This window comes from Corvus moneduloides, chromosome 2, assembly GCF_009650955.1.
Source record: "Corvus moneduloides isolate bCorMon1 chromosome 2, bCorMon1.pri, whole genome shotgun sequence".
NCBI classification, from domain to species: domain Eukaryota; kingdom Metazoa; phylum Chordata; class Aves; order Passeriformes; family Corvidae; genus Corvus; species Corvus moneduloides.
The window spans coordinates 1,069,147-1,096,286 of record NC_045477.1 but is presented as its reverse complement, the minus strand read 5'-3'; the positions used below and the strand labels follow the sequence as shown (position 1 = coordinate 1,096,286).

General features: G+C 46.4%; 1 protein-coding gene across 2 annotated transcripts in view; it reads right to left on the bottom strand.

Annotated features, from left to right (window-relative positions):
* Positions 1–846: 846 nt before the first annotated feature.
* The window catches only part of RAB6A (RAB6A, member RAS oncogene family), a 42,755-nt gene continuing 16,461 nt past the window's right edge, over positions 847–27,140 (bottom strand). Inside the window, exons 2-8 of one of the 2 annotated variants that reach the window (XM_032095065.1) lie at positions 18,620–18,678; positions 16,036–16,089; positions 14,478–14,583; positions 12,407–12,518; positions 11,596–11,689; positions 6,086–6,152; positions 847–3,915 (exon numbers count right to left, since the gene is read on the bottom strand). In XM_032095065.1, coding sequence (XP_031950956.1) covers positions 3,851–3,915; positions 6,086–6,152; positions 11,596–11,689; positions 12,407–12,518; positions 14,478–14,583; positions 16,036–16,089; positions 18,620–18,678 — 557 coding nt within the window. In that variant the 3' untranslated portion in view covers positions 847–3,850. Of the gene's footprint in view, positions 3,916–6,085; positions 6,153–11,595; positions 11,690–12,406; positions 12,519–14,304; positions 14,411–14,477; positions 14,584–16,035; positions 16,090–18,619; positions 18,679–27,140 lie in introns of both variants that reach the window. The other variant, XM_032095060.1, reaches the window with a different exon arrangement.

Below are 27,140 nucleotides of genomic sequence, written 5' to 3'. Positions count from 1 at the left end.
GAGGTGCCAGGTACAAGGAATGGAAGCTCCTCCCAGTGACAAAAACCTTCTCCAGGGACTCATTTCCCCCCCATGACTGTTTCCATATCCCTAATTCCAGCACATCTCCACAGCTGCATTCCAGTTTCACAACCAATTTATTCGTGGTCCTTTTAACAACAAAGAGCTTAACCAAGAGACCAAGGCTGGGCTGTTGGTGTTCCCACACCAAATCCAGGTAATTCCCCTCCTCTACTCGCCAGGTTGTACAGGGCTTGTAGCAACCTGGGCTAGTGGAAGGTGTCCCTGCCCATAGCAGGGGGTGGCACTGAATGGTCTTTAAGGTCCCTTCCAACCCAACCATGCTGTGATTCCACGATTCTCTCCTTCAGGAGAGCAAAGGATAACTCACCAAAGTGCATCTGTTACTCACCTCCCTGGCCCCGCAGACCTGGCTGCCATCTCCAGCAAGGAGGCTTAAGGAGGATCCTCCTCAGGGAAGGTGGGCTTGGTGCACCCGTATCCCAGGGAAGCTGAGGCAGCGGTGAGGCCGCACAAAGCACCCGAATCGCCTTTGGGAAGGGAACGGAGGGAGCACCTGGCTGCAGAGAGCGGAAAGGAGCAGAGAGGCACAGCTGCCTCCCTGGACAGGCTCCGTCCCCGGCATCGCTCGTCGGGCGCTGCAAACAATCGCAGAGACACTGCAGCAACAGCAAACACACCCCTGCACCACCTTCCCTCTGAAACAGAACCCCCCAAAACTCTTCCTGCCCTCACAAAAGCCTCCTGCAGCACCTCAGCCCCCCGTGAGGGGCTGCGCCTCCCGCCTGCGCTGCGCTGCACGTGCTGAGAGAAGAGACCCAGAGCTTTCCAATGAGACAGGTATTTATTTAGTTCAAGCGCTAAGGATTTGTTCTCTTGTTGTTGTTGGTTCATATTATCAAACAGAGCTGAGGTACCACTGACATTCCAACATGAAGAAAAGGAACCTTTTTTTCCCCTTACACAATTTCTTCAACTACTTTTATCAAGACAAAACGTGAGGCATGGAATAGCTGCATGATGGACTGTACAACGAGCAAGCCAGAGCAGGGAGGAGAAAAGAAACAGAGCCGAGACCTTCACTCAAAAAATCACACGAAAATCAGCATTAGAAGTCTGTGCCCATGGTTCCACTGGCCACATCCACGGAGCAAAAGAAAATTAAAATCTAAAACCTGACAGATGGATGGTGCAAAAAAAAAAAAAAAAACCAAAAAATTAATATAAAGACCATGTTGCTCCTGTGCTCACCCTGGAAGTGTGTGCTCTGTGGAAAACTGGGATGAGGACAGGACTGAGCCCTGTGGTCACATTAAGCACAGACTATCAGCAAGGACATGCACGGAACATACCGGGCTGTGCTGAGCAGCCCCAGGGACGTTGTCTGGAAGTGCCAAACCACAGCCTCACCCGTGCTCCTGCAGCCCCCTGGCCGTGCTGAACACGGAGCTGTGGGAATGCTGCTCTCCAGACCTTTGTTCCCAGGGAGTTCTGGACAAACCTGCTCTCAGGTCTTCCAGGAAAAGCAGCCAGGCTGCTGGTCCACTACAGCCCGTACGGGCTAAGCCAGCTCCTTAAATCCAGTGCTTAAAGCTTGGGACTGTGGGAAGCAGAGGGGGCTGGTTCTATCAGAAGCAAGAAAAAAAAAGGATGTCCTTGTAGGGAACAGCCAAATGAGGACCAAAAGAAGCTGCACGGAGAACCAAAGGAGACAAAAGCAAACCAAAGCAAAGGAAGAAGCAGCAGGATGAAGCATTTCTGCATGGTTAAGAACAGTACAACAAAGGAAAAGCAGCCAGGTTTCCTTCCCCCAGAGAGTTTCTTTTAAATAAAGAATGATCCTTTGTCACATATCATTGATGTTTATTTCAAGACATGCCACGTCAAAAAAACTCGCCTTTAATATTGCATTAGAAAAGCACTTTTACATCTCGTTCTGCCTTTAAGTTATTGTTGTGCAGAGCTGCTAGAAACCCAGGGCAGGGCACGAGCCTGGCATTCACCTCAGGAATGAAGAATTCCAACTCTTTTATGCCCGCTTCCTGGGGAAAGTGGTGGTGAGGATGATTCCCTTCCTCTCCCCCAGGTGGTTATTTTAGGTGGTACAGAGAGGGGCAGAAGAGAACCAAGGAGGAGCCTGAATATTCCCTTGCAATTGTCCATTTAATTCGCAATCGCAACACAGACTCGAGAAGTCCTTCCTGCACTGTAACTCGGCCAGAGTCGCCCAGCAAACAATGTATTTACAATTGTGTTTATTAACTTACACAGCAACTTCACAATGACTAGTAAAGATTAAAAGGGTGCACTTCTAGTGTGTTCCATTCCGTGTTTCTCGGGTAGCTACATCTCGCAACATCAGCAAAGCTCTACACAGATTCCTCAGCCCAAGGAAAACAACAAAATCAGCACTGAAAAGAGTAAAAAAATTGAAGCCGAGAAATAAATATCAAAGAAAAAAGGGTTAATTGTGAGCCTAATTCCATAGAAAACTAAATTACTAATTACTTAACCAAACTATACAGCTCTAGAGAACCAAACTAAACCAACTTGGAAGACTGAACATAAAAAAAAAAAAAAAAAAAAAAAAAAAAAAAAGCTAAAAAATAAAGGCATAAATCTGCATAATCAGAAGTTGGTTTCCATCCTACTCCAGTCCCTCCCTTTCCATCTAAGATGTCTCAACTAGGATTCTGCAGGATCAAAGTAAACACCCCTTCCCCACGGACCTATGCCCACGCTCTGGAAAAGCGGGTGCCATTCCCCCTCTGCTGGGGCAGCCAGCTGCTCTTCCCTCTTTGTCCCAAATTTCCAAGGTTTCAATTGGCTTTGGCAGGTTTTAATGCCAGCCCTGATTTCAATATTTCCCTTAAAAAAACAAAGAAGCAAAATGCTTTCTCCTCCAAACAGCTGAAACGTTACGTTCCCATCTCTTGGGCAGTAATAATTCACTTCATTGGTGTTCTACTTAAAAAGGAAAAAAAAAAAAAGCTCTGAAAATTCATTTTGCACTCGAAACATTATTTCCCTGTTTCCTGCAAGTGTTTTGCTAATGCACATCCACCCTTTCCTTCCCCCCCAAATCCTCCAGAAGCCACTCATCCCAAAGAGCCCATCCGTATTTCCCACTATGCGTCCTTGGAAATGTGTCCCCGCTGCCTCGGCAAGAATTCCCAGCTCCAGCAGCCGGCGGTGACAAAGCCCCACTACGGCCGGGCTGGGTCTGGACACCAGGCAGACTCGCTCTGCTCAACGCAATTAAGAGCTTGGGGTTAATTTGTGTTTAATTATCAAGGATAAGTGTTTAACCCTCGGCATCTGCCACCTCCCCCTGTGATTCCGCCTGCTGTCTATGCATTCCCAGTTTCTGAGAGAAATCCAAAGGGCCAGATTTGCAAGCCTTCTTCTGCACATACATCTCGTCTAGGTCCAATTCCAAACTTACTCAGTTGCCATCCTTTCAAAGTGCAATATCATAACATATTAAAAAAGGAACAAATATTAAGAAATTGTACCTATTTTTGTTTGGATTTTTTTTTTTTTTGCTTTTGTTTTTTTTTAAAGTTATACCTAGAATACGCTGGAATATTTTGGCTTTTTTTTTTTTTTTCTTATAAATAATGAAGACACTGACATTTTGTTGGTGTGTGTGTGTGTGGGGTGTGCTTGTGAAGCTAAAGATCATCTCCACGAGACAGCCAGCGATGATGAACTGCGATACGTTATTACGGAAAGGGGAAGGTTCAAGCCAATATTCACACTGCAGTCAATGAAGAGGACAGGGAGGGAAAGCAGTGATGTTCTGGAGAAAGGTGGAAGCCACATGGTATTAGCAGGAACAGCCTCCTTCACTGACAGGCTGCTCTTGAGGCTTTTCCAGTTTTATGTCAATCACTGGAAGGAGGAAGTTAAGGCAAACAGATCTCCAACTCTGCTTCCCTACCAAGAGCAGGATTTTGAACGGCACTTTCAGTGCTCCCCACTGAAATGCTTGGAAAGACCAGCTCCAAACCGAAGGTTTCTCACCTGCCCCTCCTGCCCTGGCACTGGCACATTAAATATGCAGCAGAAACTATGTCGGACCCCAATGCTTGTCTCCAACCAGTCTGCTCTTCCCAGCGATCCCACTGACCTCTTGCTGTGGGAATTAAAGATGCATGGATACACCAAAGGGTCTGATCACTGTTTCTGCACAACCACAGAATCATTCGGGTTGGAAGAGCCCGCCGAGATCTTCCAGTCCACCTGCTCCCCCAGCACTACCAAGGCCACCAGTATCTCATATCCCCAAGTGCCACATCCACACGACTTTAAATCCCTCTGGAACTGGGGACTCTACCACTTCCTGGGCACCACTGCACACTGCTAATCCCCGGAGCTCCGGCCGTGCCATCCTGACCTCCCCATCAATCCGTGCTCAGTTAAACCTCTCTGCTTCCACCAGCAGCCAACAAAGCCCTGCCACCAGCCTGAGCTCCCCCTTCCAGTGACAGCTACTGTCCCACAAGGTCACTGCAGAGCTGGCTGCTCAGAACCTGCCTGTGATAAGCGACTCCCTCTGCAGCACTCCAATTCCCAGCGGATGCCCTACAGTTACAGCCTCACGGAACTTTGCCCAGGAGGAGCTTTGAATGCTAATCCCCAGCTCAGAGCTGTTCACCACAAGTCTCCAGCGTTCCCCTTATCAGAGAACACAGAGGCAAAGAGATCACACAGCTGGTACTTCCAACTTATTTCTTTAGGGGGTTGAAGTTGCTTTTTGAAGAGGTTTGGAGAAAATAAACACGGAAAGAGAAACAAAAGACCAATAATTCATCTCCAGTGTTTGGTCCATTTGGCTGATCTAAAGCTTGAAGTGTGTTTAAGTTGGAGATGCTTGACATGAGCCTTGACAGCTTCATCTCAGAGCACCAGTGGGTCAAGATCCTTGAACCCTCCATGTTCTGCAAAAACGCCCCCGTTAATCCTAATGCAGCTGCCCAGGAGACAATGCTATTCCATCCCTGCTATCTGCAGGCTGCAGGAAGCCAAATTCCCAGTGCCCTTGCTGCACTCCCGTTTAGACACTGGTGATCAAACTGCCTGACACAGCCCCTGCCTGTGCACTCTACCCCTCATTAATAAAGATTGTCGCTCGTTAACCTTTCAGGGACCTGCATGACGAAGTATTTCTGCTCACTCAAGTCCCTATCACACAAAGCTTGTGCCTCAGCAGCTGCAACCCCCAGCTTCCCAAATCCTTCTTTCCCCCATGTATCAGATGCTCTGATGGAATCTCAAGGCCTGGCTTGTCTCACTCCCACAGTTGCTGGGACTTCTTTCCACCAAGATACAATTTCTCCTCTATTTACCAGCTCCATGATCCCTGCTGCAAATAAAACCAACAACCCTGGAAAAACTGCTATTCCAAACACACCCACCTGGCCAGGGCAGTGATTCCAGTGTAGCCATACTGCTACATCATGCCTTTTCCATCCCTCATGCCACCTGCTTTCCCTTGGCTAAGACTGATCGCATCAGTTGAGTCTTCTCCCTCCCACCACAGAGATGCTGCCTGGGGTCCAGGCCATGACAGGCTGCCCTGGGAGGTTATGGGATCTCCATCCTTGGAGATTTCCCAAGTTTCCCTGAATGTGACCTGGAGAAACTGGCCTAATCTGGGAGTCAGCCTTGCTTTGAGCAGGAAGGTCAGAGAAGGGGCCTACAGAGGTCCCTTCCACGACAGTTTGATTTTGGATTCTGTCAGCCAGATGTGTAAGAGCCACATAGGGGGGTTTTTTCAGACCTCTTTGCAGCTGTTTCTCCCACCTCCCTCCCCACATCCCACACGTTCAAACACCAAGCAAAGAATCCTTTTGCATCACCATTCCTTCCCCTGCTGCTTCCACCCTCAACACCCCTGCTCCCAGCCTTTCAACCCACCAATCCTTCTTCCTCAGCACTTCAAGCTCGAAGGTTACTTGCCCCTATTCCCCCTCTTTTTGGGATGTCCACGAGCTGCGCGAGGGCTGCAGCGGCTTTTCCTCGTCCAGGGTAACGCCTGGCACAGGCACAGAAAGGATACTGTCTTCTCTACTTTTGTCTTGTGTGCTTTCCATCCCAGGCAAGGCAGCTGCCACGCGTCGGAAAAGCTGCAAAGAACCACACAGGGAACAGATGAAAACAACGGCTCCCCCCGGCTGAGACAGTTCAAACAATGATTCAACACATCCTGCAGCACTATTTACACTGCTCAGCCCCAAAATCCTGACACCAAATATAACCTTTATTCCTAGGAAAGGGCAAAGCACAGCTCTTGTTAGTGGAGATCAAATGGCTGCGAGCAGCAAACCTCCTGCACCTTCTCTGCAAATAGGATGGGAGGGATCCAGCACCTCACCTCACACCTGCCATGTATGTCCATGGACCCCAACAACTTCCCCATGCCAGCTGGGAATTCCATTTTCACACCTCCCCAGAGGATTACAAAGGAGCATGGACATGCTGATGAAGGCAAACACACCATCCAGGAACCTGTCACCGTATCAGCTGAGCTGACACACATGGGAAAGTGTCAGAAAATGGGATGTATGGAAAGGATTTCTTCCAAGCTTCACCCAGCTGTGGCTCAGGCTCCTGTAAACCAGACAAAGGAACGTGCCCAAACCTAATCCTCATCTTTCGGTGCCCACGTCATGGTTATCCTATGTCCACATTCAGGGCATAAAGCACAGAACAAATGCATCCAAAGCCTCTCACTTGAACACCACCTCCAGTTTCCCAGCAAGGTCTGAGCTCCAAACTCTCCTCACGGTTTTATTCCACTTGAAGGAGGCGAGATGGAACGGAACTGATTTCCTCTCCTGCATTTCCTGCCTTTGCCCCTGAGGCTCAGCTTTGTAATTCCCACCACACGGCTTTTCCTCTGGGTGAGGACCCTACAGATGTGCCCACTACTACTGCAGGAGAATTGCCCTGGATCCAGCTGCCTGTCCCCCCCAGCACAGGATGCTCTCCATCCATCGCTGTGCTCCCACCGCATCCCTGAGAGCCGCGCGGGAGTCCTGGATCGCCCGGTGCGAGTCTGACATCAGCCCTGGTGTGTTCCATTACTGCACATTTTCCTGCCTCTCCTCAAATGACACAAAGCTAAACCACTTATTCCCAGTGACCCACTTTCCACAGAAAACCAAGCCAAGCCACTGCCAGCCTGTTTACATCAGGAATGTGGGTACCCGACCAGCCCTGCGGGTCCCTGCCCAAGGGCTTTCCCCGCTTTGGCTCCCAGTGTCCAAATGATGCTGGAGAGACAATTAACACAACTTTGTTGGCTTGACAGCCCCCTCCAAGCTCACCATGAGCAAGCCCCCAGGCTTGTCTGGGACCTTTCCTGGCAGGAATCTGGCACACAGTGGAATCTGAGCCAAGGACAGGGGTCTGAGAAGTCGGTCCTTGACGTAACTCCCTGATTTCAGCCAACAACTTGGAAGTAAACAAAGCTTAGTACACCCCCCTCTGTGTTTCTGTGAACCTCTGCAATTAACCTGGACCTTCCAGCCTCCCTGAAAACCTCAGGTAAATCCTCAGAGGCCAACCAGGACATAACAAAATTCCAGGTGCTAAACTGTACCTAAACCAACAGCAGGAATGCCCACGCAGAGGAAGGGTGAGGAGTCTTTAAAAAATCCTCAGCTGATGGAACCAACTGGAATTCCTGCATTTAAACCACAGTGCTGACAAAAAGAATTTACTGTTTAAAATACAGTAATCCTTTCTTTACATTAAGACCAGGAATAAAATGATGCTTTTAGCAGTATTTCTCCCCTAAATTATCGGACTAAAAATAGGAATTTGGCAACTAAGAAAAATCAACTTTCTTTCTTATTAACGTTCTGCTTATCAGCCCCAGCATATGTGAGTAAATCCAATTAGGGAAACTTCCTGATGGTTGGAAAGCAGCCTTCCCACAGGGCCCTCCGAGCTTCCTGGTGCTGTCAGCCCCGAGCCAGTGTGTGTCTACACACACATGTACATGTTTAAATGTTTGTGTGGGTATAAAAACACAAGTATTGATGAGCATCCAGGACTTTTTTTCCAAAGCAGGAGTTAAATGCAGCAGCTGAAAGACTAAAAGCCACACAAACGCTCTCTCAGCGTTCAACTCTGCAATCTGCTTCCTGATAGAAACTCTGGAAAAAAGCCTCATCTCTCACCATCAGTTTCCAGCCATTTGCCAAACTGTGCCTTTCCTGCTACTCCAGCCAATAAATCCCAACAGATCAGGGTCACAAAGGACTGCAGGCATAAACCAGTTTTCAGCCACAGTCCAGCAGCAATATGGAAAGGACAGGAGGATCACTGTCCAGATGGAAAAACCGGGCAAGAAACCTGTTCCCCAATGCAAGGCAAACAAAAATCTTTCCCTAATTCTCATTCTCTGCAGCTCTGAGGATAATTCTTGCCCATCAGATGGATAAGAATCAGAAGACAGGAGAAAGAGCCCAGCTCTGTGAGAACAGGGTCACAGAGGGGCTGTGCTCAGGGAGCTGCTGCCGTGAGAAAGTTCTTCTGCCAAGGACCACATTCATCCCCTGGCTCTTCCAGGGCCAGCATGGAGTGTGCCAGGTACTGCTGGAGGGAGGAATTCAAGGGCTCTCCCTCCCCTCTCTTTCTACAAGACAGCAAAATGAACCCTGACATATTCTGGGCATGAAATCCACGGACTAACAATAAGATTCCCTGAAATACAGACTGCTGAGCCAGAGCAGGAATCGCAAAGTCTTTTAAAGCTTATTCAGGGCTGACAGAATGAATCAGAGACTACGATTCTCTGCATTAAATGGAGCAAGTTATCTACTTCTCTTCTCCAGCTTAAGGCTCCCCTGGCAATCAGTCTTTGCAGGATCCAAAAGCCAATCTTTTCCCCTCTGCTGCATCAGTTTAACCCCACAATAACACCACCACCGCTTTTATTCCCCAGTATCCACTCATTTCTTCTTCAATAGCCCCTGCCTAAAGCCAGAACGAACAGCAAGTGTGAAGGACCTTGGGGACTGCAAACAGCTCTGCAGTCACAGATCCAACAGTACACAGCACTGAGGTGCCATCCTCAGAGCTCTCCCCTTTCCTGGCACGGGGAATGGCAAAAAAAGCCTGGCAGCAGCACGGTCCCCTCTGCTTCTTTGCTGGGAGAAGATGCTGGCACTGGAATACCTGCTGTTGCAAGGACAGAGCACCTCACCTACTGCGGTCCCAGCACAAAGCCAGGCCCTCTGGATTTGCAGGGCAGCTGCAGGGAGCACAAAGCTGAGGGCAGTGCCCTTCCCTCTTATCCATGCTGCCTTCCACCAGAAAATGATGAACCAGAAGCTAAAAGCAGCACACAAGGACCAAAGTCCCCTGGATTCCCACTGATGAGAAGGAGCTGGGAAAGTCACAGCCATTCCCTCCCCGAGCAGGACAAGAAATTCAGCTGTTTCTGTATGAAAATTCTGTATGAAAATTAACTTAGACAGTGCTTGTTCTCCAGGCCCAGAATATATTGTGGATAGAAGTTACCAGCTATGGGAAGGTCAAATTTGCATTCAGCTTATTAAGGATTTTACACAGGTTATGGGTAGGGGATCCATTCTGCAGTTGTACTTTCCCCTTGCACTGGGAGAGAATTTATTGCTAAGTTACTAAAATAAATTCACACAATTCAATAGAGAAGCAGCAAGGAAACAGGAAACCATCCAAGTGGTGGCATTAAAGGTCTTATCCTTTGATAATTGCTTAAACAACTATTTATTAAACTAATAAAAAACTGAGAGTTACAAATATTCTAGAGTATAGAAGAGCTTTGAAACCCTTGAACATCCCAGCCCACGCCTGCAACATCTGGATCAAAACTTAGAAGAAAAATCCACTTTTAATTCTTTTTGAATATCCACTCGTGTCTTTGCACACCATGAAATCCTCAGGGTTCCACCCGGCCCTGAAAGCCACAACTCCCTCACAGGCTTGGCTACAGAACCTCTGGAAATGTGGCAGGGCACAGAAACTCCCTCAAGGAAAGAAGGAGTGTAGAGCTGCTGCTTCATCATCACCATCATCATCACTCCTCTCAGTGAAGCAACTGCTCTCAGTGCACACCCCCAGGTCTAAGCACTCATTAAGGACTGCAGCACAGAATCCAAACCTTAATTACAAGGCAGCCTCTGTTGTGGCAGGGTAATTGGGGGACCCTGGAAGCCAATACGTCCATGGTGGGTAATGCAGTGAAAGAGCTCTGAGTTAACACTGCTATAATTATCCCATTATATAGGGAATCATTTTGCTACTTAGAGACAAAGTCAAGGGACATTTTAATAACAGACCCTTTAGTCCTGTCTAGAACATAAAGTAGTTTATAATCCTGTTTTATTACTCCTGGTACCATTTCTGCATAGAAACCATTTGTGTAACTACATATATAAAATATACACGGAATGTCATCCATACACAGAGAATCCCTGATGGTTTGGGTTGGAAGGGACCTTAAAGCCCATCCAGTGCCACTCCTGCCATGGGCAGGGACACCTTCCACTATCCCAGGTTGCTCCAAGCCCCATCCAACCTGACCTTGAAAACTTCCAGGGATCCAGGGGCAGCCACAGCTGCTCTGGGCACCCTGTGCCAGGGCCTGCCCACCCTCACAGGGAACAATTCCTTCCCAGTATCCCATCTAGCCCTGCTCTCTGGCAGTGGGAAGCCATTCCCTGTGTCCTGTCCCTCCAGCCCTTGTCCCCAGTCCCTCTCCAGCTCTCCTGGAGCCCCTCTAGGCCCTGCAAGGGGCTCTGAGCTCTCCCTGGAGCCTTCTCCTCTCCAGGTGAGCACCCCCAGCTCTCCCAGCCTGGCTCCAGAGCAGAGGGGCTCCAGCCCTGGGGCAGCTCCAGGGCCTCCTCTGGACTTTCTCCAGCAGCTCCACATCCTTCTATTCCCAGGGGACAGGGAGCTGAACACAGCATTTCACATGTTTGTGTTTGCTCTGTGGAGACACACAAGAATCTATGTCTTTTCCAGGTCCAAATTTAAAGAGCCACAGCTCATCTCAGGACATAAACGCTCATTTTTCTGCAGTCCCATCAGCTCAAAAGACCTTTCACTGCTTTCCCCAATTCAAAAGCAACTCATCATCTACTAGAAATAAATAGCTCTGGCTATCCAGGAACATTTGCTGTCGCTTGCAGTGCCTTCCAACAGAGTGGGAACAGCAGTTCCAGTGTCCCCCTGTGCAGTGGAAGCATTTTAAGCCATCACGCTCCTCCTTCACTGGTTTGTTCATTCACTGAATAACAAACACTCCTCAGACCTGTGTTTCCCCAAATTTTTGTCTCACTCTCAGTCCAAACACCAAATCTGGATCACCAAAAATCCAGGAAGGTGTGATTTTGTACTCACAAAGTTTCTTCCATTACTCCTCTATTATTTAAGGGGAAGGAAGCCCCGAGTCATTTGATGCAAGGTGAGGGATCCTTCAGAACCTCAGCCAACAACTCTGAGGGGTTGCTTGCTGTGTGTGGACTACAATTCCCACTGGCTCCCTTTGCCAATATCCAGGGAAGTGCCACTCACCTGTTTTACATTGTATCCTGCTTTTGCACTAGTTTCAATGAACATTACATTCAACTCTTTGGCTTTCCTTTCTCCTTCCTCGATGGACACTTGTCTGGGGAAGAAAACACAGAGTTAGGGAAAAAAAACCCAAATCTGGACAAACACCTTAATAATTAAGATTTATTACAGTTCTGAAAGCACTTAATGGGTTTTTTTCCTGATTGGAATGCAGAGCTGCAGAGAGATATCACCACTTCAGGTACCAGACCCACTTCCATGGCACACCTGGCTCCCAAAGCAGAACTCAGCATTCCAGTGGAACAGCCAAGTGTTCACCCCCAAATCCCTGTCCAGGAGGCTGTGCTTTTATTTTATTTTTATTTTATTTTATTTTTATTTTATATTTTACAATTAGCAATCACAGTCCAAAAATAATCATCAAAACCATACTGTTTCAAAAAAGGTCCAAGTGTAACCATCTCATACGGGAGGAATTTTGTCCCGTTTTTCCCTGGATATGCATTCCATCCATTAAGCAGAACATTATTGAGAACAAATATTTGTAACCAGTTTATTCATTCACTGATGTGGGCTGTAGTCAACAGCCCCTTCTCTCCTGATATCTGGACAAGTTGGTGATGGTTTTTCCACTCATTCACAGCACTGTGATGGAAATTTGGCTTAGCCAAAAGAAAGCGGGTTTAAAATTGAGATTTCTCTAGTCACAGCCATCTCCAGAAAAAAAATACATTTAAATATACTCCTTAAAATAGAAGCAAACAGCAGCAGAGTAAGAAAAGCATTTGAAAGCTGGATTATTCCTCCATACCTCTTATCTGCTAGATCTGTTTTATTTCCCACCAGCATGATGATGACATCGCTGCCCCGTTCCGTTCTGACATCATCGATCCACTTTGTGGTTTGCTGGAAGGAGTTTACATCTATCAGAGAACAGTGGAGAGGGTTATCACTGCAGGTGTCCCTCACAGCTCACCAGGAAATACATCTGGACTTGGAAAGAGAAGCTTCGTATTCTGTGGAGTCGGCGGAAGAGGGTGATGAAGAATCAGCAAGTGGAACCCTAAATCTCCCCCACTAAAGGACACGGAAAGTCTGGCATTAATTTCAGGTGGGCAAGGGCTTCATTACAGGTGGATTCAAAGCCAGGGAGGGAACTGAGTCCATTTATAATTTGACAGCACCTAAAATGAAAAGGCTTATCACTGTGTTTCAGTTCCTTATTTTTTAGTTCAACATGAAGTATTTTCCATAGGGAGTGGGGATTAGTTTTTGCACTCCACACTGCTCATGGCTTGTGTACCTACAGAGGTTCCTACGATTCCACTGCTTCTCAAAATCCTCAATCCCAGCCTTGCATTTTGTACACTTGAATGAGTAATTTTTATTTTCTCTAGGGAATCTCAGGGTTACACAACACAGCAGCAACTCCTGTGGCACTGAACACTTGCCTTCAAAACAATTTCTAAATCTTTGCATAAAACCAGAAGCAGAAATTTAACCTCTTCACAGGCACTTAATGCTACCTTCTTAAAAGCTGCAAGGTAAGAATTCAGACTGTATGGTGCTTGACAAGTCGCATCCCACAGGGAAAAAGGAGTTGGAGGAAAGCTGCCATAGAGCTCAGCATTTGCCAGTTAGTGACACAAAGAGCATATGAGCAGCCCAAGTAGTTTCAGTACTTAAAAAGGGGGGGGGGGGCACTGCAGCAGTTCTTGAAAAGTATTGATTTTTTTTTTAATGGCTTCTACTGCAAAGTAATATATTGCGTGCTAGACAGCCACGACTTGATCACTTGCCAGCATCTTAATTCTCTTTACTGCTTGGCAATATTGAATTTGCTGGGTCAGGAAAAAATTCAGAGTTCACAGCTAACCTGTAATTTTAGCTCAAAGTAAAGTGCCATTTTTAACAATTAGAGCTTTTCTAGGTAAAGCCCCTATTCCTGCTGTAATCTCCTCGTATTTATAAATCAAAGGACAAGAACTTAGGCATTTGCGTAGAATTAGGCCATCGTTCTCAGTCAATTCTGGTTTAGAACTGAAATTGTCTGAAGGCCTAGCTCCCCTAAAACAAAATTTCTGCTCTTTGTCAGTGCAGGAACTGGTAAGTTAAGGGGTGTCTGGACTGAGGGGAGGGACAGAAGGAGCAGGGTTGAAGAAGCACTAATATTTTAGTTGACAAAAATGTACATACCTTAGTAAGAAATGAAAGAGCAATTGTTAAAGGGGAAGGGCTTAGTGGTGAGTTTTACATCTTGCAGCACATGAGAGTGGCTGATTCCAAGGAAAATGTGATGTTAATGCGTTCTCCCCGCCAGCCCGTGCCCAGATTTTGTTCAGTGGGGGAGGGTGAATGAAGTGAAGCAAGCTACAACAGCCTCCAATTTGAGAATTCAGATACCCATGAACATGAAGACCAAAAGTCACAGGTGATGTTGCAACCAAAATGCAGATGGAAGAGTGCAACGAGAGCAGGCAGGACTCGAGGACTGAAGAAAATGGGATAGGGAAGGGTTAAAATGATGTTTCTGAGACAGTTTATAGATCACAACAGCAGCAACGACGGGGCTTGTTTAAAACAAGCAAAGAAACCACGCTTTTGTCATGCCAGGATGAAGCCCAAGCAGATGACGTGAGAGGACATGCAAAGCTAAGCTAGAGGATGAAAAGGGCAGAGTATTAGAAATGCAGAATTCCCCCCACTCACTTGTGATATCATAAACAACAACTGCAACAGTGGAGTCACGAATGTAGCTAGGAATCAAGCTCCTGAACCGCTCTTGACCTGCTGTGTCCCATAATTGCAACCGTACCTAACAAAATCAGTCAAACAAGCAAGAAAAATAAGAAAAAAGGTCAAACCCAGTGCAAAATACCTACTTGTGATATCGTAAACTACTACAGCAGCAGCAGAGTCACGGATGTAACTGGGAATGAGGCTACGGAAACGTTCCTGACCCGCAGTATCCCACAGCTGCAACCTGATCTGTGGGTGGGAGAAAATTAAAAAAGCCAAACTGCCACTAAAAATAAAAGAGTAAATAAATGCTTTACTTCTTCCAAAAAAGCTAAATGAAAAGGATAAACTCATGCAGGAGATGCCTGGGGACTGGGAGCAGCAGGATACCGTCTGCTTACAGCAATCTCTCCCGAGGGACAGTAGCAGCCAAACTGGGGGGTGCAGCTAGCTCAGCTTCCCAAAAAATGCTTCCCTTCCAAAAGGGGAGGGGTGGAATGGCTCAGCTTCCAAACTGAGAGGACCAACAAGAAAGCTACGGCTGAAGTGATGGAATCACCATCCCTGGAGATGCTCAGAAGCATGTGGATGTGGCACTTGGGGGGGACGTGGGGCAGTGGTGGCCTTGGCAGTGCTGGGGAATGGTTGGACTTATCTTGGAGGGCTTTTCCAGCCTCAGTGATCCTGTGATTCTGTGAAATGTTCACCTGCAATTCTCCCTACACCAGAGTTTCATGCTCTGCTCTCCGTCCTCAGGACCCACACAGGCAACCTCCAGCAGCATGGAGGATGGTTGCTGGTGGAAAAGCTGGGAAAGCTACTCATGTCAGTTTTTCAAGGATAAAATGCTCTTTATAACTCTAAACTGCAAAGTAACATGCACAGAGAGGCTGAATGGCTCTTACCAGCAAGGTTCTGGAAGAAAAGGCAAGACACACTAAAAGCAACATGTATGGCAAGGTGTGTAAGAGCCAGCTTGTCCATGGAAAGCACATCTCATCCCTCAAGCACTTTCCATGTAATCCCATTTATTGGGGGTTTATCCAGTACCATTTATTGGGGGTTTATCCAGTACCATAAGCTTCTGCAGCACTGCAGTTTTGTTTCTGCAAATAGCTCAACTGAGGCTGAATTTCTTAATTAAGAATCTGAGCTCGTTTTAAACCACAGCTTTGCTTGCACAGAGGAGTGATTTCACTTGAGGAGCTAAGACCGCACCAAGCTAAGAAACGAATCTCATTTGTGAACTCATCAGAGGCCACCTTCTTTTCAAAAGAGGAAGAAGATGGAGCCAGCTATTAACTGGCCACATCTGGCAATCTGTATTTTACCTTTCTGTTTTGTGGCATCAAAAACTGAAGGGGTTAAGCATGGTTCCCCTTTCTCCAGATTCCCACCACCATTCACCCCTCAAATTATCTGTATCATCTCTTTCTTCAGAGAGGATGACACCAAAGCACCTTGTGCCACTCCCAAACTGCACCCGAGAGCCCTGCACACATGAACCAAGTGATGATTCCCCATTCCCCACTTCCCATTCCCCACTGCTGTGTCTCCACAGCACTTGTCAGTCTGGAAGCAGCTGGGAGATGAAGGCTCAGCCTGTGCTTCCAAGTGATCTCAGAAGTGTGGGCTGCACAAAACCAGATGCTGGTCCTCATTCCTACTGTTCAGAGAGAAGAGCAACAAAATCTTACTCACTGTTCGATCCTCCAAGTACATGGTTTTTGATAAGAAGTCAATGCCAATTGTTGCCTGTAAAGAGATGAGAAAACCAACAGCTCTTAAATGAAATGTCAGAACACCTGCAGTGATCTTCAGGGGAGCAGCAGCAGCTGAAAGAGAAACAGCTTGGGTTTCTTATTCTTAAGATACAACTCGATTCAATAAGCAATTTGTTTAATATATCACAACTAGAACAATTCCTTAAAGCACAAAAGGCTCTAAAGCTCGGCTTCAGTTCATGCATATTGACAGTTTAATCCACACATTTATTTGGGTAGCAGCAGGGATTTTTATGCATGTGACAAATTGGTGTCCCTCAGCTCAACCAGGATATGTGGGCACATTGTCTTCTTCCCAATTGCCAAATATCTCCATGGATCTTCACTTTCCCAGGCAGATTAAGGCACCAACCTACATGATCCCTAACAACCACTACAGCTTGGTTTGTCCTAAAGCAGCAGCATAACTTCACCCAAATGTCCAGACACCAGTGGGAGTTTCCTGGAGAACATCCTAATGGCAGTGGGAAGCCATTCCCCTTGTCCTGGCACTCCAGGCCCTTGTCCCAAGTCCCTCTCCAGCTCTCCTGGAGCCCCTTTAGGCCCTGGAAGGGGCTCTGAGCTCTCCCTGGAGCCTTCTCCTCTCCCAGCCTGTCCTACCACGACACAGGAAAGCAGCAGTATCAAGGAGTGGATTCCAGCATTCCCTACACCCCAGACTTTTACTAAAAAATAGATCTTCTATGATATGTTACATATGGTGCCACAGCACAAGGGAAATCATTCCCAGCATGTCCATGGAGGGGAATCACTCCTGGTAAAATAAACAGATCCAATTGCATGGTTTTATTTCAGGTGTTTGGGTTTCTGACACAGTACAGCAAGTTCTTGTTGATAAGACAGAGGGACACAGCTGAACTCCTCTCATCCAGCATCAAGCAAAAGGAATCCAATGCACAGCACGGATTTTATTAAATGGCAGCTTTCTATTTTTAACAGCTGAACATAAAAACCCATGTTCAAATGATAGGTTTCAGAAAACTACGCATTCAGAATCTGCCAGAAACGTCCAGAACAAGCAGATCGTCCCTGAACTCCCCTCCGGCTCCAGTTACCCATGATCAGGGTGTGATGTGCACTGGCATTAAATACTGGGCTCTGAGGGGTCTCTAGAGAATCCTGGGCATCCAAAAATGTCTATTTTGGCAATGTGATTTTGGCCAAATTCCTGGAGCTTTTGTGACTGATTCCTTCTTCCAGCTCCAGCACAATAGGAGGTATGGTCCCACCTCAGTCACGACTCCAGGAAAACCGAGGGGTTTGGTTGAATGGCTCTGACCCAAGTCCATTAACGCCCAAACTGGGCAGGCAGCACTGATGCCTAAATCCAAGTTATCTTGGAAGCCCTTAGGATTTCTCACTGTTCTAAGTGCCACTCACTGATTTTGCAATCATTTAATGTATTACAACAGACCACCTCTCCTGGCGACACCCGTATTATCCTAGAGCACATAGGGTCAAACCTCCTCAAGGAAGAACTAGGACACAAACTCCGTAAGGAAAAGGAGCAGTCCTAAAAGAAAAAACACTGGGGGGGGAAAAAAAACCCAGTTTAAATAAAAGAACTGCCTTCAATGTCCATGTAATTACAGTGGGAGGAATCAGCAAGGATGTCTGCTGCCTCGGGAGCAGTGACGTGTGCTCCAGCCCTCCCACACTATGGAAGCGTGCCTCTTCCCACAGCTCAGGGAGAACTTCCCATCTCGTTTTTCCTAGCAGCAGCAAGGAGGAATTACTGAAGGAGGCAGGAGGGAAATCACTCAGTTCAATGAGATCCTTGGGCAGACACTGAGGAACGGGAGAATCACGTTTTCCTTTTTTTTCCTTTTTTCTATTACCTCCTCCTCCCACCCCCCTAAGAAAACCTTCCCAGGCACCAGGGAACAGATTTTTCTCAGTTTCGTGTATCCAGAACATCACCAACTGTAACCAAGTCATGAAACAAGTTCTGCTTGGAGGAGATACACTTTAGGAAACTGAAGTACTTTTATATCTTGCCACATTTTGAGCTCATGCTAAATTCTGGCAGTGGGCAACAGTGGGCAACTGTTCTCCTGGATTGCACAGTGCTAATCTGTAAAATTGTTTTCTAAACTTCCTACATTTTCCTTTTTTTTTTACATTTTATATGATTTTCTAGCTTGTGTCAACTTGTTGTTTAAAAGAGCTGGGTACCTGCTATGTTATCCACACACAGGGATTAGATCTGTTGATGGTCAGGTAGAAAATGGTGGATAAAAAACCCTTAGCAGACTTAACAACTGCTATTCCCTGGCTGTGCCTCGGGTATTCCTTTAGAACCACAGCTCATCCTGCTGCAAGCAGCAGATAAACTTCTGGAGCAGAATCCAACCCAGAAGTGCCACTCTGGCAGGTGATTAAGATCTTACAATTGGGAATTCCATGGTCAGTGCCCCAACTCTTATGGAATGACTTTTCCTGCAATGGAAGACACGGCAGCAGAGGAGTCTTACACAAGACAAAAATACTGATTAATTTACCTGGTAGGTGTTGTCAAAGCTGTCATACATGAACCTGGTGATCAAGGAAGTCTTCCCCACTAAAAGAAGAGAAAAAACCATGGATTCAAGGACCAATTTCAGAGCAAATTTTAAGCAAGTCATTTTAAAAGGGTTTACTGTGTCCAACAGATCCATAGTGTGCACTTAAACTTCCCTCAAGGACAAGAGCAGTTATTTGACTTTACAATTGTAAGGTCACTTATTTTTTCGGTATCATTCCCAAGCATCAGTTTTACTCTTAAATATTTGTGATTTGGGATGAAAATGAATTTCGTTGCTCCATTTTCTACCAAGTCATTCAGTAATTTTAGTTGAACTGAATTAATTTAACAGCCCCTACAACTAATTATTAACAACAAAAAGCTCTTCTCACTCATAAAATACGGGAATTATTCACTTTAAAACCCCACCATCCCCACAACACTTATCTTCTTCTCCTCTAAGACCAAACAACACAGCTGAGCTGGGCCAAAGCCTAACTCATACTTCATAGGGTTTTTCCTTCTCCTCCATCTTCACCTGGAAGGGATCAGCAAGATACACAGGAACTGGAATATCTCCAGCTGCCTTATTTTGATGTGTATAAATCCTCTTAACTGTAGGCCAGTTATCTGGGAAGCAACTGAAGTTCCTCAAGGCTACATCTCCTCCCAGTGTTCTTTCCAACCTCCCTGCAGCTGGAATTTGCCATCTCCCACTGGCAGAAGAGAGGAACTGTGTGACTTGTGTCGGATCCCAAACACTGCTGGTGCAGATAAACGGCAGGAAGAGTGCACAGGGCAGAGCTTGTGTTCTCCAGGCAATACTCCAAGGACTTTAGTTCTTTGCCCGGGTGACCACCCAGTGAACACAGGGATTTAAGGCAAGATTAAGGTCCCTTCCAACCCAAACCATTCTATGATTTCTGGGGTGAGTTTTGGGGGGTTTGGTTTGTTTGTTTGTTTTAAATCTTAACATAAGAGTGTCACCAAAATCTCCAGTATCCCAATTAAGCAGTATTTTCATCTTCAGTGAACTCTGAAAAAGGGCTAAACAAACAGGAACCCAGCAGACAGCCTTGGAGAGATGAGATCTTCCCAAGTCAAAATCTGCATTCCCACATGAATTTCTAGCATATTCTGCTCTGGAGGCAGAGTCAGGTTTCCCATGAAGCTAAAAAGCTGCCTTCACAAAGGTAGAGCAAATATTCCCTTCTCTGAGTAGGTTTTCGGAAGCGGCGCATCCCAGACGGGAATGATTCCCGAATCCCTTACTCAGATTTGTCCTAAGAATGTGCTGAACAGCTCGAGCTGGTGCAGGACAAACAGCCACAGGCTGCTGTGAGGGGAGGAGGGATTCATTCCAGACCCAGTGACAATCCTCAGGAGACACAGACAAGCAAACCCAATCCCTTCACGCTGCAGCACAGGCTGAATCCCAGGAACTGATTTGCAGCGTCACAAACAAGCTGGTTTTCCTCACGTGGCCACTGATGCAAATAGGCACATTTAATTCTTCACAGGTCCAATCTCACCCAGGAAATCATCTGCTTTGGTAACTCACGACCCCTGAAGGACAATGAAGTGTTCCAGCAAATTCTTCCCTTCTGAGTGACATGTCTTGGACGGGGTCTGACCACAGACTACAAAATATGAAAATATTCCGTTTATTCCTGGAACCTCCCTCCCTACCCTACCTTCACTCATTTTACAAAAAGAGGGGGGAAATAAGGTAATGCTTGGCTTGTTTATATTTAAATATCTGCTTCAACCAACATTTGGAGAGAGCATCCTAATGGACCTAGTTCCAAGACATTTCTTCTCTGAACAGACCCAGGTTTATGTTGACAGGCACCAGATCAAGTTGGTATTAACACCAACTGCTCACAGTTTTAATTCCATGAATACTGAGGCATTGCCATTCCTCCTTTTAAAAAACCCAAATGGATTCCTTTTAGAAATCCTGGCAGGAAAGAAAGCCCACAGTTCCCACTGTATCTCTGATTTCTGTTCCGCCTTGCTGGCCATATGTTTCTCGAATTCCCAAAAGGCATTAATTTGGGAGTGATTGCAAGCAAGGGAGAGGACAGAATCAGAATTTGAATTCATCTTGGAAAATGCCAAAATGACCTCAGGAGGCAAATGAAGCTCAGCAGGGAGAAGCAGAACAAGGTAGTACACAGAGACAAGAACAACCGGCTGCTTAAAATGCAGATGGGAAACAACTGGATAAGTAATCCAGGGGTTATAGCCCAAGGAACAGATAAGACACTCAAGACTTCAGCTTTGTTTCATTAAGATGTTGATTTGGGGTTTTTTTTTTTAATCTAGTGAGTTAATTTAATCTCTTGGAAAAATTTCCACACACGAGTACGTCCAGGGCAGCATTAGTCAGCAATGCAATATCCTTTAGGCCAAAATATCCCTGGTATGCTACTGGAACAATTCCAAGAAAAAGGTCAGTATCACATCCTTGGAGGGACAGAGGTGGGGGAGGAAGTGCTGGGAATGGGGTTTGCTTTGACTGGAGCAGGGAGGAGGGTTCTGCTGGACACACTGACAGCTGTGCTACAGGAAGCCAGGGAAAATCTCAAACAATTCAGGAGCTGAGAAGGAACTTTTTGGCAAAAAAACCAGGCAGCTTGCATAGCTCACAGCAACCAGCTGAAAGGTGAGGGGCAGAAGTGACTTACTGCTCAGAAAAAGTTGTCTGCAGCCACTTTTCCCTCTGTAGATCAAGATCTAACAGCTAAAAGCGAAGTCCAACCACAATCCGAGCAGAAGGGCATGGAACTGGGAAATTGAGGCAATTAAACTCTAAAATAACTTATTCAGCTGGGCAGTGGACTCTCCTCCCTTCCTTGGCACGCAGAGTTGTCAGATGTCATTCCACTCCAGGAATTTACATCTAAGGCATCCGAGAGTGTTTTGAAGAGGAGAGAAGCCAAGTAAATAAGTGATTAACCAAAGAAACCGTTTGTTTCGACACTGCACCTGAACATCAATTCTGGACATTTTTCTGTCATTAAGAGGCTGAACAACGGCTTCACCAGATGAGTTCTTGGCTCCTTCCAACTTTCCGTCCAACAAAATCGGCACATCAAACAGCTCCTAATCACACAGCTGTGCCTCAGACACCACTGCTTAAGTGCTGTGATTATAAAATCCTAGGTTTTGGGTTGGAAGGGACCTTGAAGACCAGCTCATTCCAACCCCCTGCCATGGGCAGGGACAACTTCCACTATTCCCAGGCTGCTCCAAGCCCCATCCAACCTGGCCTTGGACACTGCCAGGGATCCACGGGCAGCCACAGCTGCTCTGGGCACCCTGTGCCAGGGCCTTCCCACCCTCATAGCCAAGAATTCCTAATATCCCATCTAGCCCTGCCCTCCGGCAGTGGGAAGCCATTCCCTGTCCCTCCAGCCCTTGTACCCAGTCCCTCTCCAGCTCTCTTGGAGCCCCTTTAGGCTCTGGAAGGGGCTCTGAGGTCTCCCTGGAGCCTTCTCTTCTCCACCTGAACACCCCCAGCTCTCCCATCCTGGCTCCAGAGCAGAGGGGCTCCAGCCCCCAGAGCACCTTCTATCATCTAATTATCAATGTACACTTCTGAAGGGGTCCAGCTCCAACAGGAATTTTTAAGCTCGGATCTGACTTGTTCAGATGGTTTTCTTTGGCTGGGTCAGCTCTGGAAGAATCTGGAGCTGGTGGCTCCCATCATGAACTGGCTGCTCACCCCATCCACATGAATTCTGGAAGGCTGCAATGTTTTCGTGTGTTCTGGGACAAGAAGTCGGCTGTTCTGATATATAAAATTAGGAAACTCCTAAAAGGCAAGGTTTGATCACTGGTTCAGCACAGAAACCAGCAGACACCCACAAACACCAACACCCTCCTGAATCAGCAACTGAATTGTGGCAGCAAACAGCCACGTGTCCAAACATGATTGAGTTAAAAGATGGGAAGTCGTGAAGTTCCTATAAGTGGAACTGCCATCAACCAGGAGGGGCTAAATTCCAAGCCTTCAGCTCACAGAGTCACCCTGATCAATACCATTTGTCTGGGAGCCTTGAGCCACTGCCTGGCAGGGATTTCACAGAGAGAAGTCAGCTGCAAGATGGAATCAATACGCTGATCTCGTGCTTCCAGCCACTTTGATCCGACAGCAGCCGCTGGAGAGATTCCAAGGTCGTTCCATCTGATTCTTGCAGGCTGCCTTTTTCCTGCTCCTGGGGAGATCTGTGTGTCCAGCAGCAGCCCCCAGTACTGACACTGATTCACGGTGGGCTCCCACAGCTCCCGCAGCTCTCGGTGCCGGCGCGTGCGGAACAGCGCCGGCTGCAGCGCTCTGTGCCGGGCACTCTACCGAGACACTGAGGAGGAGGGCACAGACCCATGAGAGAACACAAATCACCTCCCTGCCAGCATGGGATTAGAAGGTCATTTGTTGCCAGAGTCTGCAAAGGGCTCAGGCACCAGCCAGGAGTGACCTCCAAGGAAAAGTAATTGGGACTGTGGCACTTGGACTGTGCGATGCACGAGGAGCAGGTCTGACATCCCCCTCTCATTCTCTTAGGCAGATCATACTAGAGATTCACATCTTGTCCATGGATTCTTCTGGAAAAGCCACATTTAAATTGCTGACTTCACCTAGTGGTCGTTTAGAACCTTCAAAGCATCAGCAACCAGGAAAAAAAACAAACCAAGAAATATTTGCAAAGCGAAATAACCTTAGAAGTAATCAACATGTCCTGCCTATTCAACTGGAAAACTGCACTTGGCCTCTCCCAGCTCTCAGAAGCAGCCTTGGCTAAAAGATCCAACCTGCTGAAAGCCAGAGGTAAAGGGAGGAAGATGAGGAAAGCCTTCTCCTCACAATAGCAGATAAATTGCAGTGTAATCCCAAAATTTCACTTGCCCTTCGCATGACTCCTTTCAGATTTGACTGAAGGATAAACCCCAGTGACACTACAACTTTCTTTCACAGATAAGCTCACCTCAAAATCTTCACTGGAATTATTTTGCTGGGAAAAAAACCAACCCAAGGCACCCAGAGGAAAAGCATTGCTAAGAACAATATACTGAATTATGAATGCCTCAAAACCATTTTTAGATTTGTGTTTAAAAAGAAGCCCCAAAAGGAAGATGCACAGAGTTGACTTAAAATGATCTGCATGAACCAGTAAGAGTATTTTTAGGTATGTCATTCCCAGCACCGGAAACAGAAATGCTGTATTAAAGTGATTAAAGCAGCTTCTTTAAAAAATAATAAAAACATCCCCCATCCTCCGCTGCTCTTTGCTGTCAAACTACGGAAATTTCACCTGGCTCCCTCCAAGCAAGAAACAGAACTCATTCATTATCCGAAGGCACTGACAGAGCCAGCAGACTGCATTCATCCAAGGAACTCTCAGTCAGGTGAAGTTTATCCCAGCCACAGTGAGGAACTCGGGGGATGGAATCCAGTCTAGTCCCAGGGAGCAGAGGCAAAAGCCACAGTTGAGGAGGTCTCATCTCCTCACTCTAATTAAAGGATGTTTTTACCCTGATTTTTTTCCCTATTGATTGCACTCCTGCTTTGCTGTCAAACCTATTTTATTCTGCCATTTCTTTCCTGATGGGATATAAGATCAGACCAAAGGACCACCTGAGCCAATTCCTTGCAGTTTTAAGTCCTGAATAAATTAAAAAAAAAAAAATCAAGAAAAAATAAAATCAGTAAAAAGCCTGCAAGATATGAACCTTCTTGAAATCCATGCATGGACCACTCTAAGTAGAATAAACAAAATGGTTCAAACAGCCCCTTTTAAGATAATTTATTCCCAGCCTAGTTAAAGATCTAGGTTATAAATTATTCTGTCATCCTATTATACAGATGTGCTTCTTTAAAAGAAGGAATTTAAGATTCTGTTTAGGAAGTTAACATAGAATATCCAGAGAGTTACAGGGAAACAAGACCCACAAAAACATGGAACAATTTAGGTTTGATTATATACCATTTTTGTAGTTCAAGAGATGCTCCATCATTTTCTACCTTAAATACATTCCATTTCATTCCTCCCAGAGAACAACTCACCCTGATTTTAGCTGATTCTGGGTTTGATACTCATTCCAAGCAGAACAAACAATGGCCTAGAGCTCACGGCAGAGATCAAACACGGAGATCAGGCAACGGAAATTAAAGCAGTGACAGCGAATCCGCCGGCTTCGGAGGGAGCGGAGCACAGGGAGCACCCTCTGAACACAGCGTCCCTTCAACACAATTCCAGCAGTTTTATTCCTTCTATTTTAGCAGCTGCTCCTCTGACAAAGGACATTTGCAGCTGCAATGCTTCCCACAGAACCATGGCCAGTGAGGACCTGCACACAACGTGCTGATGCCAAATATTGGTATTTAGGTATTTCTCTGGCAGTTCAGGACACGTTTTGGTCCATAAGGATATCTCTAAAAATGCAAAAAAAAAAAAAAAAATCACAGAACATTTTTGGCTGGGAAAGCCCTCCAAGATCATGGAGTCCACCCATTCCTCCATCACTGCCAAGAACATCACTAACCCACGGCCCCAAGAGCTGCATCCAGAGGGCTTTAAATCCCTCCAGGAATGGGGATCCAGCAGCTCTCACAGGGCTACGAAACAACACCCACATGGCAAACCCCAGCCCCAAAATAAGCCAAAGCCCTTTCAAGAACTTACATATAGGCTGCAGAACCTGCTCCAACCTGCTCTGAACCTCCTCCAATGAAAAACAGCCACAAGGATGCTACTGGCAGGAGTTTGTCCATGACTGTTGGGGAAAGGAGGACAGGCAGCAGAGCAACCACATCTGAAAGGGGTTTTTGGCAGTGTATTCGTGGAGGTTTTATGGTATCCTACCTCGAAAAGGAACTCTAGAAAGGCAGACACAATCAATAACAATGTCAAACAACTGCAGCTGGCCTTCTTAAACCAATGAATCCCTGCCAATCCTTTATTTCTTTTCAGGTCACCACCACAACAAAGCTTTTATTTTGCCTTTTAATTAAAAGCACTATTGAAAACTGTTTGATACAGTCCTGGATCAATTACTTTGGCTTCAGGGATTGCTGGCAGGCTGGAGCTCCGAATTTGAGAATCGCTGGCCTGTACCCACAGAGCAGGAGAAAAAACACACAGAAATTCAAGGACTGGACGTGGAGGATTCCCAGAGCAGCCTGTTCAGCCTTGGTGAACTACAGGGAAAGGTGGACTTGGCCTTTCCCTGTTTTCCATTTCCATTTGTTAGCCAGCAGTTGACAAAGCCCAAAGTAGTAACTCCTCACAGCCATCACCAGAGTTATTCAGAGACTATTTATAGCAGAAACAATCAAAAATAAAAACTCTAGAGAAACTGACTGGACAACATGAGAGACTTTTGGAAGTTCTGGATTACCTCAAGGTAATCCTGAAGCATATGGATGCCCTGGAAGTGTCCAAGGCCAGGCTGGATGGGGCCTGGAGCAACCTGGGATAGTGGAAGGTCTCCCTGCCCATGGCAGGGGATGGGACTGGATGAGCCTTAAGGCTGCTTCCAATCCAAACCATTCTGGGATTCATGAGAGAATGTTGAGCCTCTTAAAATTAATTTATTTCCTTAAAACACAGGTTTTAACCCCCTTCCAGATGATCAGTAATAGCACTGTCCCAGTGCTCCACACAAAATGGGGATGAATTTAATGAGATGCAGCATGTGATCAATGAACCAGTGGAATAACCAAACTGGCCTCTTTCCTTTGCCCTCTGTACACAGCCCTGAGTATTTTAAAGTACTGAGAGATCCTGAACAAAAAGTTGATTATTTGCTCATTGTAAATTCAATTTCCTTTATCCTTACAAAGATTCTGTCTGGACTGGACTTTTCAAGGCAAGATGAGACAGTTTTATTAGAGCTGAAGGTGGAGAGATGAGTTTTACTCATTCAATGAAGCAAGAAACAGCACAGCCAGAATTTTGCTGCTGAGGAAATTTCCATTTTCCTTTTACCCTGTGACAATCAGGTGCCTTGAACTTCAGTCAGCTCTTTGTGATGGGAGAATTTCTGAGCAAAACCTTTTAAAGCCTTAACATCCCAGCAATTCCCAGCAACTTCCCAAAGCAGAAAGTGTGACATCAGCCTTAGCTCCCCAGCCAGCCGTCAGCACTGGTAAAAAAAAGCTGCATTTAGCAAACTGGAACAGACCCTCAGCCAGGGATAGGAGCCTAAATGGATGGTGGGAAGCTCACATGAATATTTATGAGTGTCTGGTGCAGAGCAGCAGGAAGGGAAGCATGGAGTGGAGTGAACTGGCATGATGTAACAGGGAATAACAAGGAATGACACCTACCCAGCAGATGAACACACTGAAAGCTGTTCTGGGAATGGCTGGGATCATCTGCAGCTCGTTCCCACGTGCTGCAAGAACAGGGATACAAAGGAAGGAGCCAAGCCCTTTGCACAGGAGCACCATTTTAAACTCTAAGGATGGGAAGAGCTGCCCTGATCCTGCATTTCACATGCTTTTCCTTCCC